General features: G+C 37.6%; 1 protein-coding gene across 4 annotated transcripts; it reads right to left on the bottom strand.

Annotated features, from left to right (window-relative positions):
* Positions 1–853: 853 nt before the first annotated feature.
* LOC132258597 (nucleolysin TIAR) lies at positions 854–16,593 on the bottom strand. Of its 4 annotated transcripts, none has more exons than XM_059755969.1 (8): positions 14,683–16,593; positions 10,220–10,307; positions 9,836–9,911; positions 8,245–8,347; positions 3,532–3,724; positions 3,135–3,455; positions 2,482–2,641; positions 854–1,262 (listed from the first exon to the last, which is right to left on the bottom strand). In XM_059755969.1, exons 1-8 carry the CDS (start codon positions 14,900–14,902, stop codon positions 1,221–1,223), a joined length of 1,203 nt encoding a protein of 400 aa, XP_059611952.1. In that variant the 5' UTR covers positions 14,903–16,593; the 3' UTR covers positions 854–1,220. The 4 variants fall into 4 exon arrangements, with proteins under 4 accessions (XP_059611952.1, XP_059611954.1, XP_059611953.1 ...); XM_059755971.1 differs by having other exon boundaries at positions 2,497–2,641; XM_059755970.1 differs by having other exon boundaries at positions 2,482–2,638.
* Positions 16,594–23,060: the final 6,467 nt, after the last annotated feature.

Here is a 23,060-nt window from a genome sequence, read left to right as displayed (position 1 = left end):
TATCCCCGGATATCTATGCCTTAATTGAGTACGTCCATTAACCATTATGATTGATTTGAATTCTCATGAGTTTTTACTGCTTGTTTTTACTGCATATTGCTCTAGATAATAAATATAATATGAATTTTAACTTATACGCGTTTCAAATCAATATTCATTGAAAATGATATCAATTAAGAATATTACTTTCTTTTGAAATACATTTCAATTAATGTTTTTGTGCGTATCTGTAACAAATGTCTGTACTTAATTGAATTGTCGCAAAATCACGTATCATTTGATTACCCGTAAAAAATAATTCACACACATACTCAATATCCGTACATGAAAATATAAAGAAACAAATCAAACAATGAGTCATTTGTTTTATACCATCATGTCGGTTGAATTAAAAAATCATCCCTTGCTTCTCATAATCTCATTCGCTAAATCAAAACTGCACTATCCCTTTAGAGAATACGAGAAAATTTTAAAAACACTTCAATACTTCTTGTCCAGAATTTTTCCTCCTTAGTCCAGTTTTCGCGTTTGCTTATTATTATACTTCTGCTTATACTTTCATCAATATTTTGCATATAATCCCGCCACAATTAAATTGTTATCTCTCCTCTCGATATTAAGCCAGTTGTAATATTATTCATTCTTACAATATGTCATTTCATCAATATTTCAGTTAAATGTTGTATTTCATACACAGTAGAACTTGTTTCTTATTTTTTGCCTCTTTTACATCTAACAAATGTGTATCAAATTTATGTTTCTCTTCCTTTTCCCTTTACTCCTGCACAACTTTCATTTTCTTAGAGCTTTTTCATGTCGCTGAGAAAATATCTGCTCATCATTCACATTCCAATTTTTTTTTTTTTTACATTTTTAATTTTTTTATTCCCGCTCCTCATCTAAAGACGCCTGTTCAAGAACTATTCTCTTCCCGTTGTTCTACTGTGTTCGGCATAATTTAAGATTATCTCTCTTTATCAGCAAATCAATGTTTTTAGTGGTAACTTGAATCCATGTAACATCATTGGGAATAAGATAAGAGAACATTTCATTCTTCTTTATTTACACATATCTTAATAATTTTGTTTATCTAAGAAATTTTTACCCATCGAATGGGAAGATGTTTTGTGGAAATTTTAGTATATTTTGACTAGTTAATTCTTGTCAAAAAACATATTAAATTTTCTTCATCCTTCTGTGTGTTTTCGTTTTTAATAAAGCTAGACTAGAAGACTCGGCGTTAACCATTCATCTTCAGTTAGCTGGAAATACATAAAAGGTAGTTTAAGAAAATGAAAATGCCTAGGATGCGTAAAATGGGTTTCATGTATGAAAACATAAAGTAAAAATTCCCTGGACATTGATACAAATAGAAAAAAATGCACGAAAAAAGAAAATGATTTACGGTAATTATTTTATTACACACTCCAATTGGTTGTCGTAGAAAAAAGATACGACATAAGCTTCCAATTCCTTCTTAATCCAAAACTCTTATTTCATTGAAAAATAACCAGAAGATTTTGTAGCTCTCCCTTTTTTTGGTTCCATGCAAACTTTTGTATGAAATACGTAAAAATTTGTTTCTCAATTGAGAAAATTATTTGATGTTTTTCCTCACAAACGGAAATGCTGTTCATCAAACTTTGTTGTACGTAACAGAGTTGAAAAATATATAACCTTCTTGTGTTTTGTGTGTGTGTCTGTTGTTTTACACTTATCATCTTGTGATCAGACAAGATTATAATTTTGTCATTTGTATATTTTTCTGCAATACATACAGTGAAAAGACAAATACAGAAAGCTTTATTATATCATATGTACTTATATACAATGATCAAAAAGCATCAATACACACACACAAAGTCTAAATATAGAGAAGAAAAAATTGTAAGAAGACGTTCATGCAATTCTCTCAATGATCTAAAAAGTAAGTAAAAAGGTGTGTCTTTCTCTTCGGATCATCTCCCGTAGTTATTTGAGTGAGAAAGAGCATTAATGGGCAAAAGGTACAAAGAGGCTGTTCAGAAACATTCATCTGCTGGATATTACTTTGATGTTTGACAGGGTCCAAGTTACAGAATTGTAAGAAGAAGTTAATAAGCGAATATGTGATTAATGTTACTGCTCAAGAGAAATAGCCAAACATTTTTCCATATATCACTGTATGGAAAATATATATATAGAAAAATGTTTCAAACAATCAGCATGCAAGACATGTAAGATTTAGTTTGAAATCAGACAACTGATAAGCATATAAACTGAAAGTTCAGAACTGAAAATATAATATAATAACAGAACAACAGGAGGGGAGGGTCGAAAGTAAGAGATAAGAGAATTTGTATGAAAAGAAAGAGGGACGTTTTCCCATTTTGCCCCATCAAAATGTGTGGGTTTTTCTTTTTCTTTTTTTAGATATTATTTTTATATTCTTATGGGGTCGTTAAGTATATTTAGCATATAAGAAAATTTGTCTCTCGATACCTGTGGATTCCTCACCTGAAATTGCTGCATGGGATACGCCACAACTCCGGCAGTCTGAGGAATTCCTGTGCCGACCCCCTGAGCAATTTGCTGGGCAGTTGGAATTTGAGTCTGAGATGAAACACCTTGCCATGTGCTAGGTATTTGCATTCCCATACTACTTTTTTTCGGCCGTTAGTCGAGCAGCAACCAGACGAGGATGAAACAGAGAGAAAAAATTCGGGTTGTTATAATAATTCAGTAGCGTTCAGTCAAGAGTGAGCACATTTCTTTTTTGCACTTTAGTCCCTATTTAATAACCCTGAGCACCTCAAAATGTTCAACTTCAGCAAACAAATTTTTCTACTCATTTCAATTAACCAAAAACTCTTCTTTCCATTGAATAAAACTTTGTTGGACTGAAACTTAGAGAAAAAACGGTTGATTCCAATATATATAAAGTGAATTTGGCCGTCATTAGAACTCGTTCATATGCAGAGTTTGCTTTAATTTTTATCCATTCAAAACAGATGCCAAGAAATGCTTTCAGCTTTTAGATTAATTTTGACTGTGGAAACTTTGTCTCTCACTCATGAGTGCATAACTGAATGGTGAGCTCTGCTAAAAATCGTTAAACATACACACAGCCATACTCTGCATTATCAAATACAAACCCCATGTATCCTTGTTGGTAGCCAGCAAATTGACCGTACGCATAGCCCTGCATTCCCTGCAGAAACTGTCCCTGCAGGGCGGCCGTGGGTGTGTGCGTGGTAGGATATGTCGGTGGCTGCGGATACCAGTAGCCAGCCACTTGCTGCCCATAAGCGGTCCCAAACGGAAAGGCTGTGTGGCTGAGAGCCTGACTAGCGATGGTCGGAGCGTTGTTGGGGTCACCGCTCTCCTTTCCCCATGAACACTTCACGGGGTGAGAGTTTATTTCAGAATTGTGAATGGCAACAATGGCATGGGTTGCCGCCTCTTTTGTTGAGAATCTATTTGAGATTAAATCACGACAGAAACATTAGAGGAAGAAACTTTCCTATCAAATCGAATGGACGGCATTCTCACCTGATAAAAGCATATCCTTTGTCTTTGAAGACACGAATCTCCTGAATTGTGCCAAATGGTGAAAATGTCTTCTGCAGTATTTCCTCACTTAGGGATCCAGAGAGGGCTCCGTTGACGCCACCACAGTACACTGTGCAATTTGTCGGGCTGCTCTGATTGTAAACTTCGTCAAAAGTCAGTGGCTTTGAGTTCACTGCAAGAAGATTCGAGAAAGAGAAGAGAGAAAGAAAAGAAAGGTTTCAGTAAAAGTCGAACTATTGTCACTATTATCGTTCTTTTTTCACTGTTACTTCTCAAAAAAGTAATTTTTTTCTCTTTTTTATTGAAAAAAAAGGAAACAAAAATTGCGAGATTTTGTTCGTCGTTGCGAATTTTCTCTTTTAATGATTCTCAAGAAAAAAATAAGGGTATATATAGTCTTTGCTAAAGTAGAATGTAAAAAGGAAAATTGTTAGGGAGGACTTGTAAATAATTTCTTTTGAAGTATGAGAGAAAATCTTGGGAAAAAGAATAAATAGCCAAGAAGGCATATTACTTCTCGAATGGGAAATACTGAATGTCAATTAAACAGAAATTTGAATAAATTAGAAACCTAAAGGTAAAAAATATCGTGGAGGAAAAAGAGAAACATAGAAGAGTAAAGAAGGGAAATGCAAAACTTATAAATGTGTAAAAGGATGTTCAAAAATAAGATTGTGAAAAAGAATTTGCCAACATCAAAATTACCAAACGTTATAACATTTACTTTTAGATATAATTATATAAATTTTAATGATTACTTTCAATATATATGTTTATCATAATCTGAAGAAGAAAGCACACCACTACCCAGTTAATTAAGTGTTCTAAGAATGGTCAAATTGGTATATTAAATTGTTGTAATAAATCGGAATGAAATAAATATTTCCTAAATAAGTAACAAGTAATAAAATTCTCAATATTCTACAAAGCGTATTATCATTTTTATATAATAATAATGATATTAGTAAAAATGGATCAAAAAGAAAGGTATAAAAATTATTAATATTTTGGAGTAATATTGTACAATAATAAACAATGAGTCCCAAATATTAATAATCGAAAATTTTATTACACTATTACTACTATAATATCAAAATATATTGTTCCAAAGAAGCCAGTATGATGGTTCTCGAGAAAGCGACAAAGCCTCCGGCTCGAATTCTACAATTGTTACGCATGTTGGAAACTTACAGGAGCTGCGAGAGTGTATGCATATGTGAAAGCAACTTTTCTCTGTTCGCTGACGGCTAGTTTTCGCCAAAGCCCCCCTCACCGCCCCCGCCCACACTGCTGTCACCCCCCAAATTTAGCAACTTTGTCACCTTCCTCGAGAGGTGGCATCCTGGTGACTTCGCAACAATACATTTGGAATGAAAAGACAAAAAAGATTAATAAGAAAAAAAGGTATGATATATTGAAATAAAGGAAAATTATCGTGTTCAAACAACATAAAGATATATTTAATGGAACAACCATTACATGATACACATCGATATGTGAATATTAATTTATATATAATAATGGTAATAAGTAATATATATAATAATGTGCACGACCTAGTATATTACCTATTTATATAATAATAAGATATAAAAATATGGAATATTAAGCGTATTCACCCTGTGTCTTTACTTGCTAGTTTTTTGACCGTCTTTTCATTAAGGTCTGTGTCTTATTGCTGCCATTGCTTTTGCATTAATCGACGGGGAGGGGGATGATTGTGATTAAAAGCTCTACAAAATTGTATGCGAAACATTAGAAAAAAATATTAGTTTTCTTTCCTTTCTCTCTCTCTTTTCTATGTTTTAGTCTACCTCTTGTGTTATTTTTTTTCTACTACATTTTTATTCAAGAGTCAGATTTTATTTTTGTGCTCTCTATCAGCTGGTAAAACTAGTCACATGTGGGCTAACATGAAGAACACATTCAGCGCTGCCACAATACACATAGTACTCCTCAGAAAGTCAAGAAAGTAATGAAAGAAGGGTGGAAATTTTGAAAATGTCAATGTGGAGAAAGTCTCTTAAGAAAGTGACAAATAAAATCAACCGACGTATAAAGAGAACTAAGGACACACACATAATCAACTACAGAAAGTAATAATATTAAGCTGATAGTAGCGTTCCCAATTACAGTTTTACATCTGTTCCAGTGTGAAGGGCTTTCTGTATGACGGGCTCAAGGAATTTTTGTAACAGAACAACGGAAAGTCACAAGCGGACAACGTACAGGGTGAATGCACCGAGGAAAATTTCACTTCGTTTTTTTCTGTAACCCAAGTTGAACGCAAATAGAGGGAAAATAGAAATTAGTGAAAGAATAAGACATGAAATAGAGAAAAAGGTACAGTAATAGCGCCAAATTATTTACTGTCATGCATATTGTGAACATTTTTCTCTCTCTTTCTCTGCCTATAATCTCAAAACGTTGAACAGTGCCAACAACTTCAATAAATACTGCTCGTACTTATGGAGTTAGGCTTTGTAATTGAAATTCTGGCATATTGAAGCCAAAATATTTAAATCAGCTTTACACTGACTACGTCTACTGATCAAAATCAAAACCAACACTCGACTCAATAATATGTAACGTTTAAAGCTCTTCATAACTATTTCACTTGTTTCTATGTTGAACATCTAATAAATCCTATTTTATAATAAATTTTGCAAACTTTGAATCTCAAATCTCTATGGTTTATCGAGGCAAGTTCTTGCATAAGTTCTTTGTGGAAGGAGGAACAGGAAGATATTCATTGAGATTATCTAATATCACTGAATCAAGTCAGTCGCCAATTGAAACGAAACAGCATCTCAAACGGAAACATAAACCTGCGAATAATCATCAATTAGGATAATCATTTTGTGAAGAAAATCTAAAATGTCGACAATTTTCCTTTTATCCTACCCATACTTTTAAACTTGCTCACCCTTATACAAAGTTAAACAAGTGGATGAAAACGAAAACCTCTTAAAAGCCTTCTCACGATATCTCCTTTTTGCTCACGCTTCCTTTTTTTTGTTTATACCTCTTACTTGTCGCATCACCCTCATACTCGAGCTTCCTTAAAAGCTTCCGCACTCACTTATAACTTATTTATATTTCTAGTAAAAATTCTCATAAAAAGAGAACCGAATTAAGAGTTCGGAGGAATCTTTGTGAAATACTCCTCAACAGGAAAACCATCCCTATGCAATTCTTTATGAGCTTTTCTCTAGCGCTTCAGCATATATTCACAAATGAGTCAATGTGCAGACATTATCATTGACTTGAGTGTCTTAAATTTGCTTTGTTTCCTTTTCATTTCCACAGAAAGAAAATGAGAGGGTGATTGAGACAAATAAAATGCAGAATGAAAATGGCAATTTGGGTAAGAAGTGTATAAGAGAATGTAAAATGGCAAGAGATGTAACGAGAGACAAGGAAGAAAAATTACTTTCTACGTGAAAGATAATTTTAATCATCTTCATGAGATGTTTTTCATCACTGCAATACTTGTCTTGCTGATTAATGTGACGCACACAATTAATAAATATACGTTTAAAATAATTGTCATATTGTTCTCCAAGAAGGAAACGAAAAGTCAAAAGAAGGTGAAATTAAATGGAATCAAAATTGGGCGCAACAATTTGTCTAAAGAAAAAAAAATACACACAGAGAGACACAAAATGCTGGCGACACACCATTTGTCCCTGTTTTCTTTAATGGTGAAAGTAGAAGAAGAAGAAGAGGGTGGAAGCTTCTGGCCACACTGTCTCGAAGATCACACACACCCGCCGGTCTTTAATGTGAGAGCATGTTTTGAGTTTTGAGTGTCATTGTGGGGTGGAAGCACCTGTTAAATCCACACGGGTATCAATGAAAAAAAAGACGGGCAAGTAGAGACAATAATTGAATCACCTCAGTCATCAAACAACATGAAAATTATACTTAAAGAAGAAATGTAAGGATAAACAAGGTGGAAAGTAAGCTTAATACGAATTTCAAATAACACAATCTTTATATAGTAATATATATTATATGGGATTGGGAGTTGAGAAAACGTATCGTTCTTCTATCTGGCCTTTCCTTTCCTTTTCACTTCACATACACAATGCGTTTTTTTTCAATCAAACTGACTTTATATCTTTCTCTCTTGTATGAATGCGAAAAATGTTTATTAATTAACTTGTCCACATATTTCATTTCTTCTTCTCTAGTAAATCTAACACACTTGTCATCGCAGTGAAAACAATAATTTTCAAGTATGATTTTTTTAAAGAACAATTTCTGCTCAAATGGCTTTTTCTGTCTCGTTATACCCTTCATTGGACTTTATCCACCACACAAGATGCCAAACGACAGAAAACTTTTCTCCTCTATTTTCCCACTCTTGAATGTAATCAGACAAAGTATTATATCTCAAAACATTGTACATCTCGCACAGCTTGTCTCTGGCTAACAGTTTTAAATTTTCGCTTTCACAATTAAGTTATCGTTCCCGTCCATTGTCTCCACTCGAAACGCAATTTCATCACAATATATAGTATATATCAATATAGGAGATCACAAAAGAAGGAAAACAAAGTCGGTTGATATTACATCAAAATGAAAGATTGAATAAAAAATAATAAACAGGAGACGTATATATTGTCTTCATCTATTATTTTTGCCTTAGAAATACTGTTCTATTCTAAATTGTTGTTGCATACTTACGATCAGCTTTGTTCGTGGGCGGTTTCCTTGTGGCCCAATTCGTTCTAATTGATCGAGATCCAATCCATTGGCCATTCATTGCTGTGATGGCACTTTCAGCCTCCTAACAAGCAACAAGCACAGCGAGATGTTAGATTGAATCTCAAAATATTTACCCATTTTTTACACACACACATACAATATTCTAATTCCTTTTCTCAAGGTAAAGCCACTCTTCGAAGAATATTTTCCAATTTCACCTCTTCGGGCACCGTTTTACATAATTAATGTACAAAAACTCTGCACGTGAAAACTCACCCTCGGACGCTTAGCTAATGTTGAAAAGCCATTTCACTTATTAATGAGAAAAATGTAATGTATTCGATATTAAATGTGAATGATATTCATATTACATGAAGGGTGACCTAATGGGCTTTTAGCAGAAACGTCTAGGCACATCGGTAGTCGCAGTGAAAGGCACAAAAGGAAGCTTGTGAAAGGTCTCTTCGACTTGTCTCCCTCGCGGGCTTTCTCGCGGGTTTAGCGGTATTTTTTTCTCCGCGCTTCCGACGAAAAGAGAGACGAGAATTCGATCAACAAGTCATATAATATGCGCCCAATGTTTGTGCCGTGGGTGGGAGTGGAAAATATTCTCCTTTTGTATACTTTTCGTGTCTCAAAATTCATCCAGGCTTCTCTCAATATTTTGAGACTTTTCTCACCACTCCACTGTGTACAGACAGGGTGTTTCGCTTGCTTCGCCAATTTCACGGTAGAATGTAAGTTAAGTAAATTTTATGCGAGTTTACATCCAATGCCAAAGTGCAATCTTATATTCCACTTTTGCTCTCAAAATACCCCTTATATTCTCAACGTCGTATGCTTTCAAACAGCATAAATAGCAAAATGTAGACAGCAGTATTTCTCCAACGAGGAAAATTTTACAAAGAAAATTAATCTGCTGAAGCTTGTTCATGATGGTGAAACATGCTTTTGCTATTTATGAAAAGTAGAACGATTTTATTAATCAAAATCTCTTGAAGTGGTTTAATGAGAATGAAAATGACTTTGCTTCAGGTCAATAAATTTTCCCTTACATGGAAAAGTGGCTTTCTTTAAAATTCGATGAGGGCGAGAGTACAGGGTAAGGGTGGTGAAAAAAAAATCACACCCCAATACCGCTAAGCGTTGTGTATAGATGGAGGTACTCTATATCGATTTCCTCGCTAAACGCATGATTTAATCAAGAATGTTGAGTATAGTTTTCCTCTAGGCGGGAAATAACTTAATTCTCCTCGATGGAAAGTAAGCCATATAAATTGCTTCCACAGATTTTATCTCGCAAATTTCTTCAGGAAAATTTTCTCCAATGTTCCGAGGCCTAAGTCAGAATATTGGGGAATAATTCATAAAAAGGCATTACAAGTGAGCAAGGCAAATATATGAAGCAATTTCTTCCCTCGTGGGGATGTTTTCAGCGAGAGCGGAAGAAAAATCATTAGCACGTGATACACCCTGTTTGTATCTTTTGAATATATAAAATGCCTATGTAGAATGGTCGAGTGACTTTTCTTATGAATATTTAATCACCCAACACTACCATCCAACATACCGACTTCTTAACAAATGAAACGAATCCATATCCTTTTGATTTGAGTGTTTGTGGATCACGAACAACTCTGCAATCACTGTAAGAGAGAAATGTGAAAACGGTGGGGCAGCGTAAGAGAATGGGAGGGGGGTGGGCACGGGAAAAAGAATGGTTGGAGGCGAAGTGAGAGAGGATAAAATGACGAAGAAGGAATATGTTTGTTTTGGCATGTTATATGTATTTTTTCACTTCTTCATCTCTCTCATTCAATTCAATATTAAAATTCATAAATTATTGAGGCGAGTAAACTTGAAATATGGTAAAGAGAGGCGAGTGTGAAGGGGACAAGGGGGAGGGGATGGGACTGGGTAGATGAAAAATGGGAAAAATGAAAAATAAACTTACGATATATCTCCAAATGGTGCAAAAGCGTCCCTCAACTGTTGAGTTTCAATCTCAGGACTCAAATCACCCACAAATATATGATGACTCTCTGTTGGGAGAAGAAGAAGGGAGAAGAGTAAATAGACAGAAGGATGCTTGGTAAATGTGGCGATATGTAAATACTAGAAATTGCTGCTTTTATTTGAAATTATTTAAATTTTTCCACTTCAAGGAATACACATTCCAACAGTATCCTGAAATTTGCCATTTCTCAGGAAATATTCTTGTAAATTGTCACTATTTTTTGCTTAATTTCACTTCAATGAACCTTATGTGAATTGTTCTAATCCGTGAATTAGCCATAAGGAAATTTAGTCACTCACTCAAAGACTGGAGAAATTACGAGAAAGTTCATTGTTTGACTGCTCATGAATATTCTGGTGAGCTTGACGTGTAGTGCGCTATTCACACGAGGAGTGAGCGATATGTACACACATATATTGTTTATGTACATACATAGTATAAAGTTATTGTAAAATATTCCAGGTAAGAGAAATTCTAAAATATCTTCATGGTATAGTTTATTTTTATATTCAAATTAGATTTCTCGTTTGAGTAATTGAATTTCCCTGAATTCTCTGTTCTACCTTTCTGTTCTATTTACCATCAAACAGTTTGCATTCGTCAATAGAGAATAATTGCGGAATTTGTGTTGACAAATTCTTGTGCCAATTCTATAATTAGTAAATTAAGGGTAGTATGGTTGAAATGCAAAAACCTCAGCCATACCTGAATTTCATACCTTCTCACGTATGACTACATCGTGTTACAGGGCCTAAGACAAATACCATGAAATCATTCTTTGGATAATAAGAGTTACATTCTTAATGTTCAATTTACTTGGATGGCATTAGATATTTCTCTTTCAGACTTATCCTCTTTCAGCTCTTAAACGCACTTCTAGTGTTTCACAAAGCTTTCTTCAGTACACGCCTTCCCGACACCACCGATTCGGGAATCCACAGAGTTATTCGCCCCTTGAACCCAAACTTGGGTGTATTATTTTGTGTATTTGAATATTAGAGCAAGAGTCTACATACTTCAGGACATGGAGAGTATTTGAGAAACAAAGGGCAGACATGCGCAAACAAATCAAATATTAAATTTCACAATTTATTCACACATACACCCTTGAGCCTCTGGAGGAGGTGAAAGCATCCTTTTCGAACTCCTTGTGAGATGAGGAGATATTTAGGGGAATGATTCCACTCTGTCGCATGAGACAACCAACATCAGAGGAGGATATACATTACATATGTACTCCCGAGTATCAGCTTCATAATGCGATGCGATTGGTAAGATGATGAGTGCACTTGAAAGAGAATGTTATCATAATGCACTTTGAAGAACATTCATTCCGGCAGATACATTTTAATGCATAGTCAGAATTTCTACGAATGCTTCATTTTATTCACGTTCCATTTCCTAATTCTTCTCTTCATACACTTTCCATCTCCACCCACACGGCGTATGGCATCCTTCTCAGATGGAATTCACGACTTTTTTCTGCTCAACTCGTCCTGCATTTCACTGTCGATGCGGAGTGGGGGGGGGGGCAGAGATGGAAAATGGTCTGGGGCATTCCAAACATGAAATCACGTACAACAGTTGAAATAAATCTTTCGGAATTACTGAAAACTAATTAAATCATGAGACTTCTAGTTCGTTAAAGATTCCACACCATCAAGTGGGTCTGTTCCGGGTGTCTAAAGGAGTTGATTGGGAAGATACGACAGCGCATAGTTCCATCAATTCGATTCTCTTTGTTCAAACAACACGTATTCTGTCTGTGTTGTTTCAAAAAATTCCCCTTTCGCCTGTTCCTTCTAATAAGGAACTGAGTTATCTTCCTCATTATATGTACACTGAAGTGTTAGAAAAAATATATAGGAGGAAAGGAAAGCTAGGCACACACAGAAAAGGTTAGGCGTAAATATTTATGATTTTGGGTTTGAAGAAAATCATGGAAATTTTTTGCACATTTTCCGTATGAGAATCAATTATGACGAGAAATTAATGCTAAATTTTCAGTGAGAATTTCTTATTCCTACTTTTTCTACTTGGTATTTTCCCTTATGTTCTTGTTCCCACTCGGAGACCCTTGAATATATTGTACATAAATACAAGATCAATTTATACACAGAATTTAGATTCAAAAAAAGAATACTGAAAGGAGGGATGGAGAAAATGTGGGAATCTGTTGCTCATTGTCAATTAATTTATTCAAGCACACTCCAAACAAGCTGATGAAAATAAAATCATCTGTTGAATTTTTCATTAGTCAATGTAAAACATATACTTGAGTGATGAAAAATTGAAGTAACATGGGTTCATTTGGGAAATTAATACTAATTCAGCTTTTCGTCGCGCACGTAAATAAAATAAATGTGAATTAAACTGCCACGGTTTTTCATTGATTTGTATCTAATTTTTCCTCCATAGTGTGTCATGGGAAAGAATCAGAAAACTTCCCTTATGTAAACGCAATATGTACATTAAAATAGCGCTCATCACCACGCGATGGATATGTATACATACGAGCGGTATATAATTTCTATGTACATATAGTTTTCAGTGGGTTCTTTTTTTCAATTTCTCGTCCGTTCTGTATTTATATCCGCGCAACGTGTGTCCTTTCTTATGCTCATTAGTTAAAATTAATTTGCACAATTCAGCGTAATTTGGAGTGGGTGGCGTAGAGAGGACAAAAAAGTCGGGGAGGATAACGAGGCAACAAAGAGCCAATTAAAAGTTTAGCACACACACAAATGGGATAGAAGCAGCGAAATTTCATTGTGAGCTTTTCCAGCTCATGGATAGGATATCGAGGTGAAGGTGGAACAGAGATGAGTGGAAAGAGCGACGGGGTGAGAAAACGTAACTATATATGTATGTATAAATAACGCGGACACTGAAGGAAAAAAAAACAATGAAAGGACTCACGATTTCATATGAAAATGTAATTGGGTAAAAATTGGGCGTGTTCCACGCGTAACATTTTTCATTGTGTGGCGCGGTCGAGAAGTGTTGCTCTTTTCTCTTGGTCTTGTACCAGTCACACTGCCTTTCTCCCCGATTCTGACAGAGCTTTTCTCGCTCTCTCGTGCTTTTGATACTTTAAATACCCGCGCGCATACCACATGAAATTCATACACGATTCAAAGAGCACACATAAAAGCGCCAGCTAGAAAAAAGCGAACTGTGAAGCTTCCAACTACGAGTGATTCTCAATTCAAGTCCGCTCGAGAAGCTTTTTCTGGGCGTTCGTATGGACTTTACAGTGGTGTGGGGCATATATATGTTGTTTATTTGGGCACCCGACGAGGAGGCACACGAAAGGACGATTTATTGCATTTTATACATCTCTCCACCAATAAAGTACATATCTCATTTGTGAGACTCCTATTCATGGCTTTCAATTCCTTCTCTCGCATTTGCGAATAGTGTTCGCTTCATGAAATTCCTCAAATTGACTGTGAACATTCGCGAAAATTTTAAACAAACACAGACCCTTGTGCTCGCCCTTTCATCTTTCCCGGCCAACCCCACCCGCGAGGGGTGGTGGAGCTTTTGTAGGGCTATGCCTTTGTGTGTCACCAACACCAGTACATATGGAGCAAACTTTCAATCTAAATGCACATACAAAATTCAGTCGGAAACACCAACAGAGGAAATCTCATCTCAAGTTTCTCCATATCAGCCGCACACACAGTTTCTTCTCACCCAACAATTGGGGGTTGACCAATTCAAAACGTGCTCATTCACACACTCACCTCATACACGACAACCATGGACAATTAATTTGCGAGAGGGTGGCGCACTGTTCGTCTATTTAAATCCACTTGGAATATATGGCACTGGGATATGAGTTTTGGGAGGAAGATGAGAACTTCTCTCGCTGGCTCCCCTGGGTGCCACGAGAAAACCCACCGACAACCATATGTACATACTATGGCAAAATAGCTCTACAAACACAATATTCTCCACAGAAATGAGAATTTTGCCACACGATAGATCGCGGATAAAAATCAACAGATTCAACATTTTTTATTCAAATGAGATCAAAACGTTTTCAGTCATTTTTTCAATACAGACAAATTTGCCTATAAAAAAACTTAAGCTTGACTAAACATTTTTCATTTACCACTCATAAGGTAGGAAACCATGTTTCAGTAATACTTTTGCTTTGTGGAAAAACATTCAACCACATTAGACTGAGTCTTTACGGCTAAGCAAACGAGTTGGCCAACTTTTAGAGAGGATTAAGTCCTCTCTAGGATTAATCATCTAATGTAAACATAGTCATTCTATATGTAATCAGCGCTCATCAACTCAGACGGAAGGAAGAAGCTTCTCTCTGCAGTTTCACATGTGAGCAATTAAAACAAAGCAAAACCGAAAACCACCTCCAAAAGTCCATTTACCTTGCTTGCCGCTGCTCATAATGTGTTGCTGCTGGGGCTGCTGTTGATTCGGCTGTTGTTGATTGGGCTGGACAACCTGGAGCTGATGCGACGGTTGTGGCGGTTGATTGTGCGCAATTAATAATTTTGGCTCGGGCGGCTTGTGGTGGCCCACCGCGAGGGGTGGCGCCCCGAGGGCCATGGTCGGTGCTGGCATCATGAGTGTAGACATTGCCAACATCTTATATCCGCTGTCGTCTGGCAAAAGGAGGTGTAATTCACCGGAATCGGACTGCCTTCTGCGTAATTGTCACCTCCGCAATTGATCCAATCAATCAATTAATTGCTGAAATGCTCCCCTTCGCACTCAATTACACTTTTCAGGCAAAATTTCACTGCGCCAACCTCAGTAGATGACAAATTCCGTTTGTTGGATCGCTGCCGAGGATTAACACTCCACAGTCCCTCTCTTGTGGGCTAGTTTGTCCTCTCTAGGCTGATTCTTCTCTCCTCTGTGCGCCCTTCGCTTCTTCTCTATATCATTTTCAAGCGACACACAGAAAAAGCTCTGCTTACTGCCACCCTGTTCTGAATTTCTGTTCTCCTTTATTCGCAGTGGATTTTTTTCCTTGACACTCGGATTCTCTTTCGCTCTTTTGTATCTCTCAACGGGGTTGAAACTAATAAATTAGTCAATTCGCTATTATTTATGACTTTTTCCTCGCTTTCTCTCTTCTCCCCCAAAAAAAGCTCCTCTCCTCGCACTGCAGCTGTGGAAAACTATGCGCCGAAGGATTTTCCAGCGGGAAAAATGTTTCAATCCGATTTTTTTCCTCAATAGTGCGATTTTTTCTCGAGCGTCTGCTTTTTATTTGTATTCTCCCTTGCAAACACTGATTTTTTGTGCTTTTTCACTCTCCTGCGTACAAGCAGTGATAAATTGACGAATTTCGGTTTTATTGCAAGTAGAGAAGAGAAATTACAACACCTCTCTGCTCCTTTTTTCACTACCTTCCGCGTATCGCAGATGCTTTTTGATGGGGACTTTTAGTGGAAATTGTGTAGTGACAGCATAAATTTTTTTTTATATCTCTTCACTCCCTCAGCAATTGGTGTCGGAGATATACTTTGAGAGAGTTAATTAATTCATATACTTTGTTCTGCTGAACTCTATGTTTTTACGTCCCTCCGGAAGATACAAAAGGGGGAGAATAGAACCGCACGGGAAAAAGAATTGCTCTTTTTGTGCTCCTAAAATGTTCTCTTGTCTCTCAGCGTCGGAAAAAAAAGTTTTGGAGTTTTTGCAGAACTTTTCAGCTTTTCTAATAGTCTTTCCTTGGTAGTCTCCTATACAACGGCTAACAACATATTACACACATAGACAAGTGCAGAACATCGAACAGAACAATTTTTCCTTTTGGCGATCTTGCATATACAGTTGGGTGGATATAGTACAAATTTTACATGCGAATTTAGACGGTATTAAAGGGAACCTCGGAATTTTTACACGGATGTGTGTGGTATGTGTACAGGGTAGAACTGGTCTTGCATCCTTTGTTTCCGTCCTTTCAGCTCTCTCTCGCTCTCTGACTTCACACTCGAGGGTTTCAAAACACACTGAATACTGAGCCTACAAGCTTTGGTTTTTTTTGTGTCTTCCTGTCGATACTTTAACAACTGCAGTGTCCTTTCTTCCTTGGTGATTGTTGTAATTTTACAATTTTGTCTACTGAATCTTTTGGTATTGTTTCTTTTTCTTTTTCCTTCTGTTATGATTCTGATAACAATAAAGTTTCTTCTTTTTACATACAGGAACTATACAGCCAAAAGCACACAGGGTTCTAGCTAAAACGCACTAAATCGTGAGGCAACACTGCTCTAACTAACACAGAAAAATCCACAGGACTGACTCCTCGGTTGATGATGGCCGTCTCGCTGAGCATAAACAGCAAAGTTGCCAGCACGAGTTTCCGAAGCTCCATGCAAAAGCTCTGCGCGCGCACAATGCCGCGTTCACACGACACGACCCGAGAGGGGAGGGACAGCAAAATGTGGTGTCTCGAAACAAAGGATACGAACGAGACCATCCTCACACTGCAAATTCATCGTCACAAGGGTGGAAGCGCAACCCCTGCGCCCCTGCCGCCCATATAGAGTGCTTATTGCCGTGTTCTGCTGTGATCCAGGGCCGAAATTGGCAGCACTAAGCAAAACAGAGCGCTTTTGGAGCCAGCTTTTCGTCGAAGCTTCCTTATTCCTGTGCTAATGGCGCACACCAAGAAGAAGTGTGCGATTTTGTCGAGAAATATTTTAATACTTCGTCTCTAACATCAAATCGTTGATATTCCAGCAAATAATTATTGATTAATAGACAGCAAATTCAATGCGTCGAACAGGGGAAGTTTAAACCAAAGCAAAAATTGAAAATGGGCGTGGTTAAGAATGCTTATCCTTAAAGCAGGTTTTGCAAATTGCTTCACCTTTTGATGAAAAAATCATGTATAATTCCTGCTCAACACAAGAAATACCCACTAAAGACATATTTACATACATATACTCTGACTTAAATTCAAGATTAGAGAATGATTCAGCCATTTCCAGCATTGATCTTATGAGAAAAGTTTACGAAGCTGCAATATATAGTGCTTTTATCGCAAAAACTGAGAGTGTGAACCTCCTGAGGACGATCCTGGGACTCTGTGCCACATACCGCAAGAGAATATTGCATTGATCCACAAAATACACTCATACAGGCGCACACAATCAACCCTCTGCAGCACACACACAAATGCTGAATATCTATTTTTGCAATAACATTTCCCTTCTCTCGCACATAGCACAGGGTGAGCATGAGAGAGAGAGAGAGTGTGAGAAAAGCAACATTACATTTAATCAAAGTTATAACATATCCCGCATATAAACAGCTTCTCGTTTTATTCTCTCCCCACACCCGCTCAGTGGTTCTGCTCTCTCGCAGTCTCTGTGTGTGGGGATGAAAGAGAGAGAGGGAGAAATTTGTGGCTCACCCCTTGGAGCAACACCTTCCCCACCTCCTCCGCGGGAAAACATGCATGTGCCATTTTCAGGGAGAGAAAGAGCCAAATTTTGATATTTACCACTGTACAGCCGTGCGCACACATTATAAGGATGAGTTTGTACATACATGTAATAATAATAATAATATCCGCGGTGTTGCCCTTTCTGCGGCTTTTTTCTTCAGGCCAACAAACACTACATATAATACAATATGAATGGAGAATAATCCCTCGAAATGAGGGTGAGAAGTATGAAAAATGTAGGTGGTGGATTGTGTGAAATTATTAAAGAGAAATTTACTATATGGTTTATTTGCAATTTCCCCAAACTATTCTGCCCTCATCTCTGTCTTCCCCATGAGCTCGCAGTGTGTTGAAATTTCCACCAGAACCCTCATCGTGGTGGATACTAACACATAGTGCTGCTGAAACTTGTACGGCTGAGAGTGTGAATATGGAAGCAAAAGAGAAACTCATGCCGAGAGCGAGAGAGGGTGGAAAAGCGAGGAAAAACTGCAATGTTAACCATTTAAATTTACATACACAATCACACACATTTTCAAACACACTAAATAATACAATTTCCCACCCAAGCCCAAACCCACACAGGCCACTCTCTCTCTCATTCCATGGGCCCCAGTTGAATAATTTTTCTTCACTCCCATGTCACATATTTTATAAATAATTTTCTCACCCTTTGCCGCTTGTTCACGACCTCTCAACCCTTATTCCGACCCTTATATACACTCTCAATTGATCTGTGCTGTTAAAATACTCGCGAGCCTCGTACAATTTCGCATGTAAAATAAGTACTTTCTGTATGTTCACATTATAACTATTTCAGTAATTAGAAAAAAAAAGAATCAACAGTACATGGAATTGAGTATATGAAGAGAGTCTCATTATGTATGTATACTGCGAACGAAACTTGGAACGAAACTTCAGCTTGATTGAGACTGGGCGTATTGAAAGCAACTTGGGGTATGTTTTCCAGTTTCACTTATTCTTCAGGCATCTGAAAAATCAGGATATCTGTTTAAATATTTACAATATTGACTGATAAAGCTCAGCTTTTCGCCGTCTCATCCGAGAAAAGTGAATATCAAATGGATTTTTAAAAACATTTTTCGCATCTAATGGTGAGCGGAATTAAGTGATTTACTTGCCGAGTGAGACTTTATGCATAATACACAAAAACGTGTAAAAAAGCTTACATAGAGTAATTCAAGCCAGAGTGAGTGTGATTAACTCTTACCCAGAGTGTTTAAGGCGGAGGGTTTGCATAAGAGGGTGGCATGGCGGCAAAAAGAAGGGAATAAAATATAAACGAGGTGGTATAAAACAAAATATTTAGTACATTAGAGGTAGTAAAACGCAAACTTCTCTTTTTTCACCTGACTCGCGCTCCTTTTGTTTCACCCTCTCGTTTGGGGGGTATCAATGTGATAAAAGTTTCAATGGAGGTGAATTTCGCTGTGCGGACGCGAGGGGAGGGACTGAGTTATATAAGTTGAAAAAAAAGGAGAACGCGTTTAACTTTTCATCACGCAAACAAATTCCCGGACATTAATAATATTAAAATGCCCCAGAGGTGGATGGATGCAGAGAAAGGCAAGAGTCAGAAGCTCTTTATGCCCACCCCTCTCTCACCGTCACTCTCTCAGCTCTAGCGCTCAGTCGTGCTGAAGAGAAGCCTCCCGAAAAATACTCAAGAGGTTTGACTTTTCTTCCACCGCCGGGCGAGGGTCGAGGAGGCGCGGTCGCAGAAGAAAGGAACACGAAATTTCCACATCGCAGAAAGATAAGGAAATTCCTTGGAGAAATGTTAACATACAGTGAAAGTTCAATTGAGGAATGGGCGTATTTTGCGGCTTCTAAATTCTATCAAATTATCGCAATTTCTTCTGTAGTAGCGCCACTCGAGAGTGGGAAGCGGGTGGTGGGTGGCGACCGAAGTTGCTGTTCGCGAGCAAGGGAGGAAGAGAAAAAAGTACAGAGACCAAGTACTGGTTGGATATTTTCACAGGAAACTGTGAATCGCCTTCTAAGCATTTCATGCGCTTTGTTCTTGCATTTATGCATGATTTATTTTTTACCCCACTTGCCAATGTTCCACTGCTGGCGAGAAAGTTGTGTCCAATGCAATTTATGTGTCAGGGAGTTCTGCTCAAATCGATTAATTTATATGTTTTACACACCATGATTAATGTCTTGTTTGTTTTTCTCAGGAGCTTCCGGGACTACCGCAAGGCGCTCGTGGTGACCGAACAAGGGGTGGCGCAGAGGAAGAATGAATCTACGAGATGGATGATGCTTCTGGGATCATTTAGAAACCCTCTGGGATTTGCATGTGTTCTGTATGAACACATCTTCAGGGACAGATTTGAGGCAATTGCTTTGCCCAGCTTATACTAACAATTATCATAGATCTTCAATGGAATTGGATCAGAAGAGAATCCCTTTATGCAAATGGTTTTCGATTTAAATTGATTTTCAATCAAAACAGACTAGAATTATCATCCCTTCAGCTTTGGCCTATGCATTTCCTTTGTATCTCCTTGTTCTTGGTCAAGTCCAGTGTTTGGAACAATACTGCAAAATAATCTAATTCTAATATATGTATTTTTAAACACTCGTTTATTAATAGAAATACCCTAAATAATACCGGAAAAGCAGCAAATTGAGTTCAAGAAATACATTCTCGAAATGATTAATTGAAATTTCAACTGCGGTTGCTATAATAAGTATGATAATACACCAACAGCGGATAAAAGCAACGAATTTCACACTGTCTCAATGAAATTTACCCAAATAAATATGTTTTCTGACACACCGCGTATCTCCTGAGAATCGTGATTAACATCTTCCAACTCGAGACAAATCCACAAATGTCTCAAGAACATCTGAGGTTTCTTCTCGCGTGAAAGCTCTCTGTGTTGTGGTAAAGCTCCCAGGCTTTCGAGTTGAAGCAATCATTGTCAAATAAATAGAAAGCGGAAATTTCAATTACAATTAAAACAATGAAGTGAAAAAGGAGGGTGAAAAGTTCAACTGTCGGCAATTGTTTAATAATTCCACTTCTACCCTTTCTCTCTCTCGCTCTGTGAGCTTTGTTCAGCTAAAATTCACTGCAGAACCACACACAGAACACTTTCGAATCAAGTACAGAGCAAAGTTCGTGATTGCGCGCTTCTTGATTTCACCCAGAGACATGACTCTTGCCACGACCGGGAGGAAAGGAATTGTGTGTGGCAGAGAGAGAAAGAGATAGAGGGAGAGAGAGAGAGAGAAAAACGGAAGAAGAATGATCCAATATCCAATTTAATGCATTGGCGGCAAGAGGACCCAAGATGATCAATTCAATTTGCTTCAATTAAGCACAAAAAATCACTTAAAATTCCTCTGAATTTCATGGGTCAGCGAAACAGAAAAGACAAGCGAACGCAGAGTGGGTGGGCGGGTTTGATTAAACGGCGTGATAGACGAATTGAATGAAAAAAGGGAAACCGTGGGAGAGAAAACGCAAATCGAGGGGTTTCCAGCTCGGCAAATTCCTTCAGTACAACTTCCCATAACATTTCCATCGATATCTACACCCTTAATTGAATTGAAATGATTTACGAGCTTGCGGAATTTCTGCTTTAAGAGCGACTTCCCAACTTCCACGTATATCGCAGTCTTTTCACTATGCACGGGCAATACAGTATATAGTTTGGGGGAGGAATTACGAAGGAATTCTCCTGATATCTCTTCATCAGAAAAGATTTTATAGAAAAAAGGGATGATCACCCAAGTCAAGCGGAAGTTCTGTGCGATAAGACATTAGGTATTCTTGTTTTGCTGTATATATTTTAGAAAAGTGTGTATCCAGAGGAAAGATTTATTCTTTGATCTTATGCCTTGTGCATAAAATGCAATCACTCCTTTTTGGACCCTTTCCAGGTGATTTTTCCACCATCAGTATTTATGAGTTTAATCGCTCCGCTTTCCTCGCCTCTTTTCATCCGAATTTTTTATGAACCACATAGAAAAATAAAATATTGTTCATAATTGAGAATGAAAAAAAAAAATCTGGGGCATCGATTGGAAAAATCATATTGAAAACACACTGAATATTTAACGAGGATTCGTATCATTATTCTCTTCGTGAGCTTTTTCCGCGAAAAGTTCAATTTTCGTATTCACTCTCTGGAGTACACATTTCAAAAACACACCAAGCAAAAAGATCTGAGGCGGATGACGAGCAGCGGAGGAGGGCACTTGGAGCGTCTGGGCTGAGCTATGTAGTGGATATGGAATGCTCAACTGTGAAAACTGCACCACACTGGGTGTAAAAATTATTAACCCCTGGCTGTGAAATGGAAATTCTGCTGCAAGTTTTCATTTCTCCCCCCACCGCGCGGTGCACTCTCACGTTCAATTTAGCTAGTCTGGGTCGGTACAACCCAAAAGCCCGCCCACCAATTCACCTTTCTAATATGTTATTCATTGAGATGGTATTTCGTTTTTGGGGTGTCTATTTTGTGTGTCCAGCAGATGAGGGAAAATCCATCATCCCCGCGTGCTCTTCCCAACCCTTTCTGGTCCCGGCGAAATTGTTGCACGTCCAACTGACCTGATATTTTTGTTGTATTGATTCATGTCCACCTCACCAGCCCCCGGAATTCCCATCACAAGTGCACCTCAAACCCCAAACCCCCCCCAAACCTCATGAGAAAGGTATGGACGATGGAGTGTGAGATGGAGAAACGAGAGTTGCAACCATCACAAATTGGTGATATTTTCACCTGTTTTCCCTACACCTCGTGCTTGACTGAAGATAAAAAAGCATCGTGTTAACCTTCTCACTCTCGCCAGGGTTTTAGAGAGCTTCGAAAAATGCTCCTCACACCATATCTTTCCCGGGCCCAGAGCTTGGGGATTTCTTCTTGTATTTGTATGTGATGCTCTATTTCGTGTGAAATAGATTCACATTTCAGCTTATTTTAGGTGTGAGGCGACAGCCATATATTTTCCCACCCATACTGTCTCTGTCGATGGAGGAAAAGCCACCCCGTTGAATTTAACCTCGCACACACACACACTCACACATCCCCATTGCCGCCCTGCAGAGGAAAACACTCGAGGATAGCAAGGCTTGAAATAACAAGTCAACGGAAATTACACAATTAAATGATAATGAATAATTAAACTATATTATGTACAGCAAACAAAACCCAATTGCTAAAATTACATTTAATACACGCTGTGAAGCCTCTCACAAGGCATTTTCAGTTAAGCTGCTGAGGTGCAAATAGAAAGTTTATCGTATGATTTTACGACAACCACTATTCAATCCAATATGAAAACTTTCATTAATCTTTT

Source organism: Phlebotomus argentipes, unplaced genomic scaffold, assembly GCF_947086385.1.
Source record: "Phlebotomus argentipes unplaced genomic scaffold, Phlebotomus argentipes genome assembly scaffold_4, whole genome shotgun sequence".
Classification (NCBI taxonomy): domain Eukaryota; kingdom Metazoa; phylum Arthropoda; class Insecta; order Diptera; family Psychodidae; genus Phlebotomus; species Phlebotomus argentipes.
Note: the sequence above shows the minus strand (reverse complement) of the source record. Positions and strands in the feature narration are given on the sequence as shown.